The sequence below is a fragment of the Rhinichthys klamathensis genome, unplaced genomic scaffold, assembly GCF_029890125.1.
Source record: "Rhinichthys klamathensis goyatoka isolate OS25496 unplaced genomic scaffold, OSU_Roscu_1.1 h1tg000264l_1, whole genome shotgun sequence".
Taxonomy (NCBI): domain Eukaryota; kingdom Metazoa; phylum Chordata; class Actinopteri; order Cypriniformes; family Leuciscidae; genus Rhinichthys; species Rhinichthys klamathensis.
This window is the reverse complement of record NW_026606785.1, coordinates 441,678-462,960: the sequence shown is the minus strand read 5'-3', so window position 1 is coordinate 462,960 and position 21,283 is coordinate 441,678. Positions and strand designations below refer to the sequence as shown.

The window sequence follows — 21,283 nt, the reverse complement described above, 5'->3', positions numbered from 1 at the left end:
CTTATTTGAATAAACTAATCCATCAAGTTATAGTTAATGTCTTATTTACTATTAAGCTTTTATTAGTCTTTTTTTTTTGTGGGAGGAGTTTGCATCTGATAAAACACAAACTACTCATTTTATGTCCAAGTCCTCTTTGACCCTAAAACATTTCCCCAGGTCTTCTAACAAATTTACAATATATTCAAGCTCTGATATGACACCACCTCCTGATTCCTTTAGGTTTCATATTCCCTTTGCGCCACCTTGTGGCCGGCCATGACATTGCAAGCTCTTATACAAGTCAACTAGAATGTGAAACAGTAATACGACATTTGTTTTACATGCTGTCCGAGTAATCAGACTTTGAATAAAAATAGAGATTTATACAAAAATGCATGCATTTATTTTATGCGTCAGTTTGATAAAACATGTTACAACTGTGACTGGAAACATCCAACAGCATGTGCACAATAAGCGGCTGGTTATGACAGGATGAGAGATGTTTCACAAGCACTTGAGGATGGAGAAACTGCAGCTGGTTCCTCCTGGACAACTGCACAGCTTCCCGAAGCGAGAGCCCTTCCGCACCGCGCACTGCTCGCCTGCATCACACTGACACAACACGCGTTATTATTAGTCTGTGCTGAATACAGCTTGAATATAATCCAATACAATCTCTTTATTAAGCAATTTATTTTTAATATAATCACAGTATCTTCCTCTGTTTGTCCTTTCTCTAAACAAAATGTTTCAACCATCTTCTTATATTCACAATATTGCTTCCCGTTCTGTTAAAGGGATAGTTCACTAATTTTTTTTTTTTTTAAATTCAACATTTGATATTTGATTGATAATCAAACAGTTGCCATTGACAAAAAAAAATACTATGGAAGTCAATGGGTCTGGTTACTGACATACTTCAAAATATCTTCTTTTGTGTTCAGCAGAAAGAAACTCATTAAGGTTTGCGACTTCATGGTGAGTAAATGATGACAACTTTCATGTTTGGGTGAACTATCCCTTTAAGGGTCGGTCACACTACACCTTTCGTTCCCTTGACTTCCACACGGATGCTGGAGACATAAACAAGCTCAAGTTTTGCACTCCGGCGCGTTCCTAAGTTTAAAGGTGCGTATGACGTTCATGAAATGAATTAAAAGAGCACAATCTTTTCAGTAACGTGAAGTAGATTGTTGATGTTGATTTTATGTTTATATAAAAACAGACATGTGATGTCATCTCACAACCGTTGCGGTGTCTGTGAAGGAGATGTCCTGAAGTGTCTTGTGTTTGCAAATGCATAAATGACCTGTACTAAAGCCAGACACCGGGGGGGCGATCGAACTATTTTGGCTTCACTTTTCAGGACTTGTGCAGCACACTTGTGTCCCACCATAAATACACTAGATGTCGCCTTGGGGTTCTAAGCATGTGTCAAAACCGCCGCCATCTTGGAACGGGTCTTGTCATAGGAAGTAGCTCTAGGTAACGCTGCTATCTCCGCCTGTACTTCAAATTCATGGATTTGCGGACTTTTGTGCTGCGTATGGATGTTCACACGAACGAAATCTAAACTAGAAAAAAAAATGTTTGTTTTAATTTTCTCTGGACTCAATGATAAATACATGTCTGGCCATTGGAACGAACCAAAAAAAAACTAGAAAATCGCATTCATGACGATTTATGTTGATTTTATTTCCGTTAGACCTCTGCCTACATTGACGCTGATGCATTAAAGAGGAGGGGCTTCCCTGTTCCATGATGGCGGCTCTATTGACGCATTCGTTGATATGAACTGCCGTAGCCAAGGCGAAATCTAGTGTATATATCTATGGTGTCCGACTCGTGCCACAAATCCTGAAAAGTAAAGTAAACCAAAATATGTCTATCGCCCCCTGGTGTCTGGCTGCAGTACAGGTCTTAACCCCCGCCCTCTCCATCTAATCTAATGGGACGCCAGCGAAATTAAAACATCAAATTACACCTCAAATAAGTTTTTTTCCAAAGATGCCATTTTAGGTAGTTGTTATCACGCTAATGTAAGTCCAAGGGTTCGCTTTCATTCCTGTTAAACACCAAAGATGGCGCTGCTGGGAATAAGGTCTATGGATCGACTCTATAGAAATTTGGCGTCTAGAGTGAGCGAGCTCGCGGCTTTAGTCAATCCCTTCAAGCTTCTTAATGTTTAAACAACAGGATTGGAAATGGTTTTGATGAATTATTGATGTTTTGAGGTAACCTATTAGTTGGTTTGTTCCCCTTTAAAAGTTGAGAAAATTAAAGAAATCGGTATGATAACGTAAAAAAAAAATTCAAAAGATGTTAAAAAACCCCAAAAGTAACTCCTGTAAACTGCAAATTCCTCACTGAACAAAACCTTTAGCTCTTTATTTCCACCCTGTTTATTTCCATGTCATTGTGTAAATAATCAAGTTATAATAAATCAAGTTTTAAAGTGCCTGACCCAATTACACATTGTTATTGCTTATGTAATTAATTATATGTATGTGTAAAAAAGACTTACCGACGGAACCCACCCGAACTTCTTCTCCACAGTGGGAATCTGTTTGTTCCTCAGTTTCTCAAGAACTTCCTGAAGAGCCTCAATCTGTAAAATGTTTGTTTTTCACCCTTTATAGTTGAACTGTTAAAGCTATAATGAATGATTCCCTGACTGGGAAAAGATGTCTCACCAGTTCTTTCTCCTCTTGGGCCTTCATGTTATCTCCTGGCGAGCGGATCTCTAGAAAGTCATCGCAGCGCGCTAGCAACATCAAGACGGAGCAGGTCACGGTTAGCAGGAACACCCGTTCTCGGACCATTGTGTCGAGGAGCAGGATTGATTTGAGAGCGATTGTCTATTGTGAGCGACTCTTCTCATGTGACAGGAGGACCATCTGAAGCGTTTATAAGCTCTCTGCGCAGTCACACGCACCGCATCGACACGAGACGCAGTGTTTGACACGGGTCGCGCCCCGAGAGGCCGAAGAACGTCAGCGAGATGATTCATACCTCCGACCCATGAACCGCAAACATCAAACCACTCATGTACACCTAACCTCATCTTTGACTACAATTACCAGCCGTTTTTATTTCCGGAGACCATCATTTCATCACCGGAACATCCATGACAAGACATAGCCATTTTAGGGAATTGCAAACATCTCAGCGTTGATGAAGAACTGAACAATTAGATCAGCGCAAAGGCGTAACTTCTTGCCGAAGCTGATGTCGTCTCCACCACAGGAGGGTTTAGCAACACAGAAAAAGCATTTAAAGTAGATTTTTAAAGACAAAATTACGCCAATGGTTCACCATGACTGTAATACACAGAAGATCGACTCTGATTAGGTCCAAACCGGTTTGAAACTCTTCCTTCTAAGGAACACAAAAAGAGAAATTTGAAACAATGTTCATGCTGCTCTTTTCCATAGTATGAAATAAGGATCATATAAGCAGACTGATGAATGCACTCGGGTCTTCTGAAGTCACACACACTACAGATGTGAGTTCAGCACAGTCAGATACGTGCTATACGTGAGAGAAACACTGGCACTGATGTCAACCCTGCCGTGTCAAATGTGGGTCTGTTTCTAACCAACTTTAATTGTGCTAACTGCTTTGAGCAGTTATGAGCTTACACATGAGCTTAAAAGAAATTGAAACACCAAACACCAAACCAAGATTCGAGATGCATCTATTTATGCCATATCCTAATATGCACATACAAATACTGTAGGTGGATGGAAACACAGCTAATAAGCTTTAGCTCTTTATGTCCCTCTTGTGCGTTTTCTTGTCATTGTGTAAATACAAGTTATAATTAATAAAGTTTTATAGTGCCTGCGCATACAAGCATAAAGTAGTTTGACCCCTGGAGGAAGTATTTTATCTCACAATTTGGAGAAAAGAGTCAGTATTACAAGATATAAACACGCAATTGTGATAAAAATGTCAGAACTACGAGTTCTGACATTTTTAATTATAATTATAACATAACATTGAATATAACATTTCATTATTTTAATTATAATTCACTATTCTGACTTTTTCAAAAATGTGAGATAAAGTCGCTGTTACTAGTTGCAGGTTTTTTTTCATACAAATCTTCTAAAAAAAAAAAAAATCAATTTTATTACGTTGTAAAAAAAAATCCCAAATATCAAATAGCATATTTGTATATTCCTCTTTATTGTGAAATATGAGACGACTGTGAATTATTGTAATCCACAAATAAATGAATGACAAAACTCCATAAAACACATTATAAGAATGTTAGTTGCATTTTCTTTCATCCTTCCCTTCTTATTTTTTATTTTAGATAATCATTTAACCACAGAGCGCATAAAGACAAGCAAACACGGGCTGCTCATCACATCAAGTCCTGATCGCTGAGAGCGGTGTCTGCTGTGGCCGGCTCTGTGGCGTTCGGGGCAGCGATGCTGTCAGTGACGGGCTTGAACTCTTTCCAGGGTTGGGATGGACAGTGCAGCGGTGGGCGTTGGGTTGCACTAATGCGCTCCTTGGATTCCTCTGAGGACTCTTTGGGTTTGGCCGATGGTTTCGTCAGCATGGGCATGGCCCTAAGAGGAGACCAGCCCGGTGGCCGTTTGAATCTTGAGAACCCCTGAAAGCAAGATGTTGGGCATAAACGGGTTCATTGAAAATGATCTGTATAATTGAATATAAATAATTTATGTGTAAATGTATTGATGGGTGGCTCACCCCCATGACACCTGGCTGACATTCCACATGCACTTCTGGGACCTCGTGTCTCCAAGGAGCCACATCCACAGTGGAGTTACACTGCAGGACCTCCTGAACAACAACTGGACGTGTGAGGCTACAAGTGCACATTACAAGTATACACTCTCTTTGAATTTGTTTCTATACATAACTATGGAAGCTTGTTTCCTCAACAAAAAAAATAAAGTAATATACAAAAGGTAAATGTGAGTTTTTATCTTACAATTCTGAAAAAAAAAAGAGTTAGAATGTGACTTCTTTTCTCGCAATTGTGAGTTGACATCTCACAGATCGGATAAATTTTTTTTTTCGAATTTGAGATATAAACCATAGCGAGGTAAAAGTCAGAATTTCGAGGCATAAACTTGCAATTGCGAGAAAAGCGTCAGAATTTTGAGATATAAACTCACAATTGCGAGAAAAGCGTCAGAATTTTGAGATATAAACTCGCCATCATGAGAAAAATCTGAATTGTGAGATATAAACTCACAATTGCGAGAAAAGCGTCAGAATTGCAAGATATAAACTAGCAATTGTAAGAAAAGCATCAGAATTGTGAAATATAAACTCGCAATTGTAAGAAAAGCATCAGAATTGTGAAATATAAACTCGCAATTGTAAGAAAAGCATCAGAATTGTGAAATATAAACTCGCAATTGAGAGAAAAGCGTCAGAATTGCAAAATATAAACTCGCAATTGCGAGAAAAGCATCAGAATTGCAAGATATAAACTCGCAATTGCAAGAAAATTGTCAGAATTGCTAAATATAAACTAGCAATTGTAAGAAAAGCATCAGAATTGTGAAATATAAACTCGCAATTGAGAGAAAAAGTCAGAATTGCGAGATATAAACTAGCAATTGCGAGAAAATCAGAACTGCGAGATATAAACTTACAATTGCGAAAAAAGTGTCAGAATTGCGCGATAGAAACTCGCAATTGTGAGGAAAAGTCAGAATTGCGAGATAGAAACTAGCAGTTTAGAGAAAAGCATCAGAAAGTCAGAATTGCAAGATATAAACTCACAATTGCGACAAAGTCAGAACTGCGAGATATAAACTCACAATTGCGAGAAAAGTGTCAGAATTGCGCGATAGAAACTCACAATTGCGAGAAAAAGTCAGAATTGCAAGATATAAACTCGCAATTGCAAGAAAACTGTCAGAATTGTGAAATATAAACTTGCAATTGCGAGAAAAAGTCAGAATTACGAGATATAAACTAGCAATTGCGATAAAGTCAGACCTGTGAGATATAAACTCACAATTGCGAGAAAAGTGTCAGAATTGCGCGATATAAACTCGCAATTGCGAGAAAAAGTCAGAATTGCGAGATATAAACTAGCAATTGCGAGAAAGTCAGAACTGCGAGATATAAACTCACAATTGCGAGGAAAAGTCAGAATTGCGAGATAGAAACTAGCAGTTTAGAGAAAAGCATCAAAAAAGTCAGAATTGCGAGATATAAACTCGCAATTGCGAGGAAAAAGTCAGAATTGCAAGATATAAACTAGCAATTGTAAGAAAAGTATCAGAATTGTGAAATATAAACTCGCAATTCCGAGAAAAGCATCAGAATTGCGAGAAATAAACTCGCTATTGCGAGAAAAGCGTCAGAATTGTGAGATATAAACTCACAATTGCGAGAAAAAGTCAGAATTGTGAGATAGAAACTAGCAGTTTAGAGAAAAGCATCAGAAAGTCAGAATTGCAAGATATAAACTCGCAATTGCAAGAAAACTGTCAGAATTGCGAGATATAAACTAGCAATTGTAAGAAAAGCATCAGAATTGTGAAATATAAACTCGCAATTCCGAGAAAAAGTCAGAATTGTGAGATATAAACTAGCAATTGTAAGAAAAGCATCAGAATTGTGAAATATAAACTCGCAATTGCGAGAAAAGCGTCAGAATTGCGAGATATAAACTCACAATTGCGAGAAAAAGTCAGAATTGCGTGATATAAACTAGCAATTGTAAGAAAAGCATCAGAATCGTGAAATATAAACTCACAATTGCGAGGAAAGCGTCAGAATTGTGAGATATAAACTAGCAATTGTAAGAAAAGCATCAGAATTGTGAAATATAAACTCGCAATTCCGAGAAAAAGTCAGAATTGTGAGATAGAAACTAGCAGTTTAGAGAAAAGCATCAGAAAGTCAGAATTGCAAGATATAAACTCGCAATTGCAAGAAAACTGTCAGAATTGCGAGATATAAACTAGCAATTGTAAGAAAAGCATCAGAATTGTGAAATATAAACTCGCAATTCCGAGAAAAAGTCAGAATTGTGAGATATAAACTAGCAATTATAAGAAAAGCATCAGAATTGTGAAATATAAACTCGCAATTGCGAGAAAAGCGTCAGAATTGCGAGATATAAACTCACAATTGCGAGAAAAAGTCAGAATTGCGTGATATAAACTAGCAATTGTAAGAAAAGCATCAGAATTGTGAAATATAAACTCGCAATTCCGAGAAAAAGTCAGAATTGTGAGATATAAACTAGCAATTGTAAGAAAAGCATCAGAATTGTGAAATATAAACTCGCAATTCCGAGAAAAGCATCAGAATTGCGAGAAATAAACTCGCTATTGCGAGAAAAGCGTCAGAATTGTGAGATATAAACTCACAATTGCGAGAAAAAGTCAGAATTGTGAGATAGAAACTAGCAGTTTAGAGAAAAGCATCAGAAAGTCAGAATTGCAAGATATAAACTAGCAATTGCAAGAAAACTGTCAGAATTGCGAGATATAAACTAGCAATTGTAAGAAAAGCATCAGAATTGTGAAATATAAACTCGCAATTCCGAGAAAAAGTCAGAATTGTGAGATATAAACTAGCAATTGTAAGAAAAGCATCAGAATTGTGAAATATAAACTCGCAATTGCGAGAAAAGCGTCAGAATTGCGAGATATAAACTCACAATTGCGAGAAAAAGTCAGAATTGCGTGATATAAACTAGCAATTGTAAGAAAAGCATCAGAATCGTGAAATATAAACTCACAATTGCGAGGAAAGCTTCAGAATTGTGAGATATAAACTAGCAATTGAATTGAGAGAAAAGTGCCAGAATTGTGAAATATAAACTTGCAATTGCGAGAAAAGCTTCAAAATTACGAGATAAAAACTCACAATTGCGAGAAAATCAGAACTGCGAAATATAAACTCACAATTGTGAGAAAAGTGTAAAAAATTGCACGATATAAACTCACAATTGCGGAAAAAAAAGTCAGAATTGCGAGATATAAGCAATTGTGAGAAAAGCATCAGAATTTCTTTCATTTTTTATTCAGTGGCGAAAACAAGCTTCCATAAACAACTATATTTGAATTATCAAGTATATTTTCACAAATTTTTACATAGAACTTTCCTTGAACGGTTCGTAATAACATACATTTATGTATATAACGATTTTCAACATTCTGTCAGACATCTTTGAGTGTTACTAAAGTGCATTGTGCCATCTCAGACTAAATTAATAGATAATAATGTTTAATATTAAAAGTTTGGAGTAAGTAAAAAAAAAAAAAAGAAATTAATACTTTCATTCAGCAAGGATGCATTATAGACATTATAACGTATTTCTATTTCAAATAAATGAGATTCAAAGAATCTTGAAAGTAAGTGTCGCGGTTTGCACTAAAACACAGAAAGGGGTTTGAGTCTTACGGTCTTCTCCTGCAGTGGGTGGCACTCCTCAGTAACCACTTTGAATTCTACCCTGGTGCAGTTGCTCTTCTCAATTTCAAACTGCAATTTATACCTGAATCCAGCAACCACCTACACATAGAGAAGACCCACAACACCACAACATTAACACCGCAGCCCAATTCAACAATAAAAGAGGTCAATGGATTAAATGAGGTGATTTTAGGCTCATGTTTTATGCATCCACCCAAAGAAGACACACGTTGGTCCCTTGTGTTGCTACACACTCTTAGAGGAAAAGGTGCTAAGTGACTCGACTGACTTAAAGCTGCTAATGTTTGTGACTGACATAAAGGGGTTCTGTCTTGCTCTTCATATATAGGGGTTCACATCATGCAACCATTTTATGGATTTAGTTTTAATTATTATTAACTAGATTCATAAAAAAAATGTGATTACATTTGATTAATTGAACAACTTTTAACACACTTTATCACTCAAAAACGGTTAAACATGAAAGTATTATGCAATCATTTAATGACATTTCTCCTAATTTAACATTTTTGGCCTAAACTGTTCTTTAAAATTGAGTCAAGGCTCTATACAGAAGCCCATCGGACCCTTTACACTAGTGCCACGCTCTACCAGCTGAGCTACAGGATCACGGGAAGAAACATTGTACCTGTTTTGTTGCTGATTTCAAGTCCTTAAAGATGAATAAATGCACGTGATTGACCATGCTGTTGGCTTTGGTCAAAGAGTGAATGAGCGGTTCTCTCAGTTCTTCTTGATGTAAGTCCATCTTTTCAGGGCAGCCCAGACAATGGGCAACTTTAGAGGAAATAGCTGGCTCGGCTGTCAGAGATTTAGGAAAGAGAGAGTAAAATTTGTGAGTGATTTCAACTTCATTTAAAAAAATACTGTTTTAATCATAGTGGAAAAACTACACTACCCAAAATCCTCAACACAGATCCACCAATCAGAGAAGCCATTGTTACCATTGAAATGCAAATCGCATTTTTAAACTACTGATATAAGTATTGGTGAATGTTTAAATGTTTTATGTAAGGACTAGACATAAATCTTGTCTGTCACAAGACATATTAACCCTCTGATGCTGTTCGGGCATTTTTGACTGAAAAATGTAATTTTTTTATTATTTTATTTTTTAATTTTTTACTTTATCGGAATGGTACGAAACTTGGTAAAGGTTTTGTCACTTACAGTGTGAACACAAAACTCATAGACATGGTTCAAAAAGGTTAAATGGTCCTAAAATAAATAGTCACACTTGTACTGTGCGCGGTCAAAATGAGCGCATTTGAAATGAATGGGAGACAAATTTCCTCTAGTGGAAGCGTTTGGTACTGCGCACAAACACAATCTCACTAAAAGCTCATTTTTTGGAACACAACTTTAGATTTCTAGGTTTGTTTTCTTACAGTTTTAGAGTAAAACATGTTTTGGAAAATATATATTTCATATAAAAAATATAAATAATAAATAAATGTTTAAAGTAATAAGTTTCGTCTGTAAAAAGAGACCAAACTTCTGCCTGTGTTCCAAAGTTTGAAATTTCATTTTCAGGATTATGCTCAAAAAAGTGATTAAATGGGTTCTAACTACTGCATAAATATATTTTAGAACCATAAAATCCCTTAAAAATACAAAATATTAAATAAAAAATATTATTGAACTAAAATATAGTTAAAAAAAAATCATTATTGACTGACACAAGAACAGCACCAGAGCTGTTTTGCATTTTTTTTAAGGCATAAAAGTGCTATTAAATCCTTTTAATATGTGTGTCATTAACTGTAAAGTAAAAAAGAAATGAGACATGCGATATTATTATAGCATTCAGCTGGCAGCCGTAATACACCATACCTGAACAGTCATGCACCAGTAGCTCTTGACCTGCTTCTGTAAACAGGACTTTTGCATGACAGATTCTGAGTGCCTGAGGAATCACAACATGTACGTTAACCCAAGACAAGAAAGACAGTTATTTCATTAATAAGAAGCCATGGAAGCCATGCTAATGTAGGTGTGTGGCGGTACACGTCTTCGCCCCGAACCGTCAGGCGACAAATACAGTCAGTCGCACTCGTCCAGAAGGGGGCGCGCGGTAATGCAACGCTGTTTGCTAACCGCCATAACAGGAAAAAGAGCAGAAGAAGAGACGATCTATCCACCAACCCAAGGCAAGCGTTTAGATGGCACGCAAGAGCTCGCTAGTAGCCTTTATGCTAAGTTTCCGTTCATTTTAGCGACGCGCTAAGCAAACTTCAGCGAAAGGAAACTGAGACCGCAGAAAGCTTTGTTTTCTTTATTCTATGAAAGCACAATGTTTTGCTTTTATTGTGAGTGTACACAAATAAAAGTAAACCCTTTACAGTTTCTTACTCTTATCTGTATGTAATTTATGTGTCTGCTGTTATAGTGAGACAAAATCATTTGGCATTTCTTGAAAAAACATGATATTGAACTTTGTGCATCCGCATGTTAATGAACCCTCACGCGCGAAGACGATGACAGCGTAGGCTACGCACAACCCGTTATTCAAACCAACTGTTCCTTAATAGGGATCCACCGATATGAACATTTTGGCCGATCCCGATAACTCTTTCTGTTTGAAAGCCGATAACCGATATATTGGCCGATAAATCTAAATCCAAATTTTTATATCGTTTTTGAGAGCCTGATTACAAAAGTCTCCCCATTAAAAGCCATGTCCCAAACACACGTTCACATTATAATTGTAGTGGCCGATGCCGATATGGTGGCCGATATATTGTGCATCCCTATTCCTTTTTGAGGATTGTGTCTTCGAGCTCGCTTTCATCTTGTAGCCGATGAGTATAAACGAAACTAATCCAACTTGCAAGGAAAAGTCTTTATGTAGAAATTATTAAGTCAATTTAATAAATAATTTGGCGGGAGCTGCAGGGGAGTGCGACCTACCGACCCATAGCTCACTAGCGCTAATACCCCCCCGACCGTGCAACCCTATTCATTCAGTTTTATTCTAAGCCATCAGGAATCTGGAGGGAATTGGCAAGAGTGCATTCTGTTCATTGTTTAGTGCTTACTACACTATAGGAGGCTGTAATGTAGCAACTACCTCAGGGGACTAAATGCTGCTAGGTGGAACAGACTGTAATTTGCACTATCGTCTGTTCAAAATAATTAAAAAAAGAAACCTAGCATTGGGGATTTGTTGCTTTTTCCTGTTGTACGAACTCGTATCGAACCATGACCCCAAAACCGAGGTACGTACCGAACCGTGACTTCTGTGTACCGCTACACCCCTAATATATGTGACTAGGGTCGTGGATAAAGGCTGTTGTCAGGCTAGATTATTGATCGTGATTGGTCAACAGTGCCATTGTGCAATCAAAATGTTGTATAGTAAATTATAACCTGTATAACTGATATTCTTTAGATTTCTTGCATAGCTGTTTCTAAATGTTGGGGTTTATTTTGCGAGAATGAATGTAGATGTTGACATGGATGACTTCGTCAGATCTCACCGTGTCCACTCGCTGCAGGTAGTCGCACTGATGCCAAAGCTTGTCTCCTGCCGCGGGACAGTCGCTCTCTCTGCTCGTGAAGCGCACAAACAGTACGTCCCCCGACTCATTCTGAGCCTGTGAAAATTACAGCGTTGTACTGAAGGAAGTTGCGTAGATCTGCAAAATACTGTTGAATGCAAAGAGCAAAACTGAGTCCTACCTTTGTAGCCTCCAGGATTTCATAGAGAGCCAGTTGAGCGCCTTCGGTTAATATCTCGTTATGTTTGGAAAGAGTTAAATTGACAACATCTTCCACACGTTTATCGTCACACGGGATGCTAGTGTCAGTTTGTCCATGTCCCGTAGAACAGTAAAGCCAAGCTAAAGCAAAAACCACCAAGATCTTGTCCCGCGTCATAGTGTCATGAACGTCTCTGCTCTTCTGGAAACCCAACGGTGTTGGACTGAAAGGGTTCAGAAATGTTCCCACTGGACTCTATCCGCCCCTGTAATGATTTACTCACTGCTTTATCGCTCAATTCTTTCTCTATCTCCACCTGTCCAAATATGGTGAGTTGGTATTCAGCAGCTTTAATGCAAATGTTTACTCATTTGAGACGCCCTCGACAACACGCAGAATTCCCTGAATCACTAGTCCAACTCCACACCAATGATAAGAGACCTTCCCTGAGACCTGCACATGATGGTGCACAATTTGACTTCAGATCCCAGTTTTAACATTTTATTATGGTGGACAATCTGTTCCAAAAAAAAATCAATCCATGTGCTCTGGACACAAACATTCAACAGTCAAGCCAATAGAAAGTTGTTTGTTTGCAAGTCGTCCAGTTTGCTTACAAAGAGATTATTGATTATATAGATTTTTGGATATATTTTACGTATTTATATCAAGTATTATCTCAAGTTTCATAATATTGTGAGTTACATAATAATAAATAATAAAAAGAATGACAGAAAAAAGTCCATTACAGAGACAAACACGCAGCATTTACCTGTGGTAGAAAGCAAAGTTGCGCTAAGCAAATTGACAAAAGTAGCCGTGTGTATTTAAGGGAATACTTTGTCCCCTCTACCTTTGACCTGTGCTGTGTGTTTTCCTCTCATTAAATTAAAGAAATGATCTCACGTCGAATTCAGTCTCTACAGAGCTGCTACTTGAATGTACTTAAGAGAATTTACTAATAACTAGATAATTTATTACAATATTTTAAAAAAAATCAGGTAAAAATGCTACAGTAATGTTAATTGTTCATTTACTTTATATTACCATACATATTAAATATTTAATAATTGTTAAAATTGTTTTTCTATGTAAAAAAGCATGACCTTCATTTACAGTTAAAAACAGTAACAGGATGTTCTCAGACTTTTATGTGATGCATTACGTTTAGTTATATTTTAATAGTTATATTTCTCTTACTTTTGTTTTTAGTTATGTGGTCATTAATACAGAAACGCAACCTATCCCATGTCCCATATATTGGACATAGGATCCAAGGGAAAGACACGGGATCACCACAGGGAGCTGATCGTGGAAGAATACACATATGGGATCGCCGTAGGGATCATAACATATGGGACCCAGCCTAGCACAGGTTTAACAATGCATACAAGTGTAAGGCCTAGCATCGGACGCTCCGCCACGTCGGACTGCCGAGGGGTGTGGAGGAACTCGACAGGATTCACCGATGAGGGGAACTCGTATCCGCTCCATGGGGAGGGGAATGGCGCAGCGAGCCGGCATTAGAGCGGGTACTTCGGTGTTACTGGCTACTTGAGATAAGCACACGGGAAGAAACCGGCTCTACACGTAGGCTATAGAATATAGCGAATGTGTTTGGTGTCGCCCAGCCCGCAGCTCAGATTATTATTACAGATGTCTGTCAGCGAGGCGCCGTGTGCTAGCGCCCAGGAAGAAGCGACACTCCGAGTGGAGAGGGCTCTACACCCGAGCGGGCAAGGCACGCCTCAGGACTCATAGGCCAAGGGCATGGCATCCACTATTCAGTGGGCTTCTGCTTTCCCTTTCCCTTCTGCTGGCCTCCGTAACAGACGAAGAGCTGCTCTGAGGTCCCGAAGCTTTGCATTCTGTCCACGTAAAGGCGCAGAGCGCGAATGGGACAGAGAAAAGCCAGGGCTGGGTCTGCCTCCTCCGAAGGCAGCACTTGCAGGTTCACCACCTGGTCCCGGAAAGGAGTGGCAGGAACCTTGGGCACGTATCCGGGCCGGGGTCTCAGAATAACGTGAGAGTTGGCCGGGCCAAATTCCAGACATGATTCGTCGACCGAAAATGCATGCAGGTCCCCTACCCTCCTAATAGAGGCCAAAGCAACTAGGAGTACTGTCTTCCCAGACAGAATTTTTAACTCTGCTTACTGCAAGGACTCGAATGGTGGTCTCTGCAGTGCCGTAAGCACCATAGATAAGTCCCAAGGGGGTATCGAGTGAGGGCGAGGAGGATTTAGTCTTCTTGCCCCCCTCAGGAACCTGACGATCAGGTCGTGCTTCCCCAGCGACTTACCCTAGACTGAATCGTGATGTGGGGCGATAGTGGCAACATAGTAAACTTTTAGGGTGGAGGGAGACAGTCTTCGCCCCAACCCATCTTGCAGAAAGGAAAGCACTGCTCTGATCGAGCAAGTTCGGGGTTTCTCCTGGTGAGAAGAACACCATTCAACAAACAGGTTCCACTTCAACACACAGAGGCGTAGAGGGGGCTCTAGCGGAAGTGATGGTGTCTACCACCACCTGGGGTAGGTCACCTAGAACCTCTGCGTCCCGTCCAGGGACCAGACATGGAGTTTCCAGAGGTCTGGACGTGGGTGCCATAGGGTGCCCCATCTCTGAGAAAGCAGGTCCTTTCTCAGAGGAATGGGCCATGGAGGGGGTGTCACGAGGAGTTCTGGGAACCAGGTCCGGTTGGGCCAGTAAGGTGCAACTAGCAAGACTAGACTCCTCGTCCTCCCTGACTTTGCACAGTGTTTGTGTGAGAAGGCTCACTGGGGAAAACGAATACTTGCGTAGGCCCCAGGGCCAGCTGTGTGCCAGAGCATTTGTGCCAAGGGAGCCCTCGGTCAGGCAATAAAACAACTGGCAGTGCGACGTGTCCAGGGCGGCAAACAGATCTACCTGTGCGGTCCCGAAGCGCCTCCAAATCAGCTGGACCACCTGGGGATGGAGTCTCCATTCTCCCGGTAGCACCTGCTGGCGTGAGAGCTCGTCGGCGGCACGGTTGAGCAGGCCGGGGATACAAGTGGCACGATGCGACCTCAGATGCGTCTGATTCCATAGGAGAAGATGGCGGCGAGTTGTGACATGCGGCGGGAGCGTAGACCACCCTGATGGTTGATGTACGCAGCGGCCGCAGTGTTGTCCGTACGGACCAGAACATGCTTGCCTCGTAGCGGCCCCTTGAGGCGGCTCAACGCAAGATACTGCTAGCAACTCGAGGCAATTGATGTGCCAATGCAGTTGGGGCCCTGTCCACAGACCCGAGACTGCATGCCCGTTGTACGTGGCCCCCCAGCCGGTGGCAGAGGCATCTGTGAAGACTACAGCATGCCTGGACACTTGTTCTAGGTGAACACCTGCCCGTAGAAATGAAGGGTCCGACCACGGGCTGAAGGTTTGACGGCAGTGCGGGGTGATACAAACCCGGTACAAACCGCGTTGCCACGCCTATCTCGGGACTCGGCCGTGAAGCCAATGCTGAAGCGGCCTCATATGAAGCAATCCGTCACAGCGGCTGTGGACTGAGCACCATGTCCCTGAAGTGATCCCAATTAAGTCGGCACGTCGACGTAACGCAGAACGTCTGTGTATCTCTTACAGTGACAGCACTCTTACGCTGCCTGCTGTGTGTTTGTTTGCTTCGAGGTTGTAAGCTCCGCCTGAGCCTCGTATTTCTTTCTGTTTTGAGCTATCATTTACTATCATTTCTAGTTGTTTATACTACTAAATACAGCTTACCCAACATCTGAGATTAACCTTACATCTCTAGCTTCCGTTATTGTTAACACAGCACGCTAACTCGCTAACGTTAGCCTGTTAACGCGCACCCCGTGCGATTTATTTATTTATTTTCTCTCGCGCGCGCGCACACCTTTGAGATCATAAGTCCAGGTAAGTAAGAATCAGTCAACAAACACGGTGAGTAATGTCTTGTCCTGTTATTGTCACCTGTGTCACATGTCATATGTTTAGTATAGCCTTCTCCGATGGCAATATAGGATTTATATGTGATAAATGCAAGGAGACAGTCAGGCTGACGGAGAAGATTTCAGAACTAGAGACACGCATCCAAACTTTAATTGAGGATGGTAAGAATGCTAGATCTTTAGATAGTGTTTTGGATGCGCCTAGCATAGTGAACTCTTTACATGATACGGTTCCGGCTGAAGTAGAGCCCGTGCAGCAGGGCAGATGGTTGACTGTCAGAGATCGTTCTAGTCGCGGATCAAAGAACCACTCTTCCGTTCCGATTCCCATAACAAACCGATTTGCCCCACTTGGTGATTGGTAATTGGTGATTCGATCACACGGAACGTGAAAATAGAGACACCAGCCACCATAGTCCCATGTTTGCCGGGAGCCAGAGCGCCTGACATCAAAGCAAATTTAAAAGTGCTGGCTAATGCTAATCGTAAATTCTCTAAGATCATTATTCATGTCGGCACTAATGATGTTCGACTCCGCCAGTCGGAGATCACCAAAATTAATATTAAAGAGGTGTGTGAACTCGCAACTATGATGTCAGGCACTGTAATTTGCTCTGGCCCCCTTCCTGTACGCAGGAGTGATGAGATAGTTAGTAGATTGGCCTCACTGAATCGCTGGCTGTCTGAGTGGTGTCCGCAAAATAATGTAGAATTCATAGACAATTGGAAAAGTTTTTGGGGCAAGCCTGACCTGTTGAAAAGAGATGGTATTCATCCCTCCTGGGCTGGTGCTGCTCTTCTCTCTAGTACACATAGAGACTCTTTCACCTAGATATCATAATATAGAGACTGTGTCTGTTCCCCGAATTTGGAAATCCAAAAAACGTCAGGTTAAAAATTTAATTGATGTTCAACAAATAAAAAACAGATATAATACAGATGAGCAAATGATAAAGCTTGGGTTGCTGAACATTCAATCCCTTACTCCAAAATCACTCATAGTTAATGATATGATTTCAGATTATAATCTAGATGTGCTGTGTTTGACAGAAACCTGGCTAAAACCAAACGATTATATTACTTTAAATGAGTCAACCCCACAAGATTACAGTTATAAACATGAACCTCGTCTGAAAGGCAAAGGGGGAGGTGTTGCTATAATTTATAGTAATATTTTCAAAACGACTAAGAAATCTAGTTTTAAATATACTTCTTTTGAAGTGTTGGTTCTCAATGTAAAAATATATAGTGTAAACAATAAATCACATTTGAGAATTCTGCTGGCTACTGTGTACAGGCCACCAGGGCACCATAAAGATTTTATCAAATAATTTGCGGACTTTCTATCAGATTTAGTATTGGCTGCAGATAAAGTACTAATTGTTGGTGATTTTAATATACATGTAGATAATGAAAAAGATGCTTTGGGATTGGCATTTAAAGACATTGTAAACTCAATTGGAGTTAGACAACACGTGTCAGGACCTACTCATTGTCGTAATCATACTCTAGATCTAATATTATCACATGGAATAGATATTGATGCCATTGAAATTCTGGAGCAGAGCGATGACATCTCAGTTCATTATCTAGTCTCATGTAAATTACATTTAGCCAAGGCTGCAAAGCCGACTCCGTGTTATAAATACGTTAGACCTATAACTTCTGCCACTAAAGATTGCTTTATCAATAATCTTCCTAATCAGTTTCATCATCTCAGCATCCCAGATAGCTTAGAAGAACTCGATATTGCAACAGAAACTTTTAACTCTCTCTTTTCCAGGACTTTAGACGCAGTTGCTCCATTGCGCTTAAAGAAGATTAAAGAAAATAGTCCAACACCGTGGTACAACGAGCACACCCAGGCCCTTAAGAGAGCAGCCAGAAAAATGGAGCGAAACTGGAAGAAAACTAAACTAGAGGTGTTTCGGATTTCATGAAAAGAGAGCTCGATTGCTTACAGAGAGGCTTTAAAAGCTGCTAGATCTGCTTATTTTTCAACCCTATTAGAAGAAAATAAATATAATCCTAGGTATTTATTTGAAACAGTAGCTAAACTAACGAAAAAGAAAGCTTCAACCCCAGAAGTGTCCAAGCAACACAGCAGTGATGACTTTATGAACTTCTTTACTTATAAGATTGATAATATCAGGGACAAAATTATATGCAACCGTCTACCACAGTATCGCATCAGGGAGTGCATTGTAGTCTCCCTGAGGAAAAATTTGATTCATTTGTTGCCATAGGAGAGGACGAATTTTCTAAACTCGTTAAATCATCTAAATCGACAACATGTATGTTAGACCCTATACCGACTAAGCTACTGAAAGAGATGCTTCCAGAGGTCATAGATCCTCTTCTTACTATCATTAATTCGTCTTTGTCTCTAGGATACGTACCAAAAACCTTTAAGCTGGCTATGATAAAACCGCTTGTTAAAAAACCGCAACTTGATCATACAAAATTAGTCAATTACAGGCCGATCTCGAATCTGCCTTTTCTATCAAAGATATTAGAAAAAGCAGAATCCTCACAACTGTGCTCCTTTCTAGAAAGAAATGATATCTGCGAGGATTTTCAGTCAGGATTCAGACCGTACCATAGTACCGAGACCGCTCTCATCAGAGTCACAAATGATTTGCTCTTATCATCCGATCGTGGTTGTATCTCTCTATTAGTGTTATTCGATCTTAGTGCTGCATTTGATACTATTGACCACAACATTCTTTTAAATAGACTCGAAAATTATGTTGGCATTAGTGGAGTTGCACTAGCATGGTTTAAATCATACTTATCTGACCGTTATCAGTTTGTAGCAGTAAATGAAGATATGTCTTTTCGATCACAAGTTCAGTATGGCGTACCACAAGGCTCAGTACTAGGACCGTTGCTGTTCACTCTGTACATGCTACCATTAGGAGATATCATTAGGGAACATGGAATTAGTTTTCACTGTTATGCCGATGATACTCAGCTGTATATTTCTTCACGCCCCGACGAAACTTACCAATTTACAAAATTAACGGAATGCATAGCCGATATAAAAAAATTGGATGACTAGTAATTTCCTACTACTAAATTCTGAAAAAACAGAGATTCTAATTATTGGACAAAAAACTTCCACACGTAATAACCCAGAATACTGTCTAACACTTGATGGCTGCTCTGTCAAGTCTTCGTCGTTGGTTAGGAACCTGGGTGTGCTCTTTGATAGCAATCTCTCATTTGAAAGCCACGTGTCTAGTATCTGTAAAACCGCATTTTTCCATCTTAAAAATATATCTAAATTACGCCATATGCTCTCATTAACAAATGCAGAACAATTAGTTCATGCGTTCATGACCTCAAGGCTAGATTATTGTAATGCTCTACTGGGTGGTTGCCCTGCACGCTTAATAAATAAACTACAGCTAGTTCAAAACGCAGCAGCTCGAGTTCTTACCAGAACCAGGAGGTATGACCATATTAGCCCGGTTCTGTCAACACTGCATTGGCTGCCTATTAAACATCGTATAAATTTTAAAATATTGTTGATTACTTACAAAGCACTAAATGGTTTAGCTCCGCAGTACTTGAGTGAGCTTTTAAAGCATTATAGTCCTTCACGTCTATTGCGATCTAAAAATTCCGGCCAGTTGATAATACCTAGAATATCAAAATCGACTGCTGGCGGTAGATCCTTTTCCTATTTAGCACCAAAACTTTGGAATAGTCTTCCTACCATTGTCCGGGAAGCAGACACACTCTGTCAGTTCAAAGCTAGACTAAAAACACATCTCTTTGACCTAGCATACACATAATACATTATAGACTTCGATAATTCAATGTTAGGCTGCATAGATTAGGTCAGCCGGAACTGGGAACACTTCCCTTAAATCCAGATGTACTCGTTACATCATAAGAAGAATGACATCTACGCTAACTTTAGTGTCTTGTTTATCCCGAGGTTTTCCTGCAGCCTGCCGGATCCAGGCCGTATCCAGATCTGATGAGGGAGATTCGCCTGGACCCGATGACAATGCAGTGCTGAAGTGTCAACTATCCTCTCCCTATGGAGGATCCCTTTCCCACTCTACAGATAAAGCGTTGTTGAAATCCGGTTCGCGTACCTCGAAGTGATAAAATAAAATTCTGTATCAAATTTATAGGCAAGACAAGTATTTTGTTTAGGCATGGTTTGTAGGGAAATTACAAACCTGCGCACATATATTCAAACGAATATAACTATAGAATCAATCTTTAATGCGCATGTGAACGCCATCAGGTCACAGGTTCGCGTTTAAAGTCTGTTTAGAGAGAACGCCGTCGTCTTAGTGGCCCCTAATGTAATAACAAATGATAATTTTGCTGGAAATGAATCAATCAAAACCAACTTTAGCTGGAAATAACATTATTCAAAAATCGCTATAAAGCCAAAACAATCTCTGTTACCGTAAATTGTATGTTTATCTCTGTAAAGCTGCTTTGAAACAATCTCCATTGTTAAAAGCGCTATATAAATGAAGATGACTTGACTTGACTTGACAGCAGCCTTATACCCACAGCTGTCTCGGTCATTAATGTGAATCAAACAACAAAAGAAAAAAAGAAAATCACTTTTGTAGTTTTAACAAAGATTAATTATAGCCATTTAATTTATACAATGAAGACTACAGTGTTATTTTACATTTGATTTTTCAAATTCTGTACCTGAATACTGTTAGACTTACCTGAAAAACATAAAGCACTGTTTATTTCATCTGTATCTTTGTTCTATTGTATTTATCAATGCTTGCATTTTTTTTTTTTATTGTTTGCATATTCACTCCCCTACAAAATCACCCCAATCATTCTAGAAGGATTAATTCTTTCCAAGCAGAGCTATTCAATCATTTGGTGAAATTACTTTCGTATTGCAATATATTGCAGAAAGACAAAACATTGCAATGTCAGTTTTTCTTTTCCCAATATTGTGCTGCCCTAGCATAAAAACAAGAGGTTAAAAAGGTTCAACCAAGCATTTTTGGCATCAAAAAGACTACCTGCATGCATGTTGGAAAGTTTTTAATTTTACAAACAATATTTTGTACATTGCACCACAAAAAAACCTAAACTTTTTTATTCAGAAATTTAAAAGGTTTTTGAATGATTTGCATATATAATGCATTTTTGAGTAATAAACTTGACAGTAAAATAGTTTCACATCATTCATCCATAAATGTAGTAATTATTGGT

The 21,283-nt window shown here is 39.5% G+C and overlaps 2 protein-coding genes across 2 annotated transcripts; both read right to left on the bottom strand.

Moving 5' to 3' along the window:
* Positions 1 to 356: 356 nt before the first annotated feature.
* On the bottom strand, positions 357 to 2,947 carry cart1 (cocaine- and amphetamine-regulated transcript 1). Its single transcript, XM_056267859.1, has 3 exons — positions 2,676 to 2,947; positions 2,507 to 2,590; positions 357 to 594 (listed from the first exon to the last, which is right to left on the bottom strand). The coding sequence occupies exons 1-3, from the start codon at positions 2,802 to 2,804 to the stop codon at positions 487 to 489; spliced, it is 321 nt and encodes a 106-aa protein (XP_056123834.1). The 5' UTR covers positions 2,805 to 2,947; the 3' UTR covers positions 357 to 486.
* Positions 2,948 to 4,152: 1,205 nt separating this feature from the next.
* kng1 (kininogen 1) lies at positions 4,153 to 12,556 on the bottom strand. Its single transcript, XM_056267865.1, has 7 exons — positions 12,112 to 12,556; positions 11,910 to 12,026; positions 10,264 to 10,336; positions 9,059 to 9,231; positions 8,398 to 8,508; positions 4,708 to 4,800; positions 4,153 to 4,609 (listed from the first exon to the last, which is right to left on the bottom strand). Exons 1-7 carry the CDS (start codon positions 12,307 to 12,309, stop codon positions 4,355 to 4,357), a joined length of 1,020 nt encoding a protein of 339 aa, XP_056123840.1. The 5' UTR covers positions 12,310 to 12,556; the 3' UTR covers positions 4,153 to 4,354.
* Between the last annotated feature and the right edge of the window lie 8,727 nt (positions 12,557 to 21,283).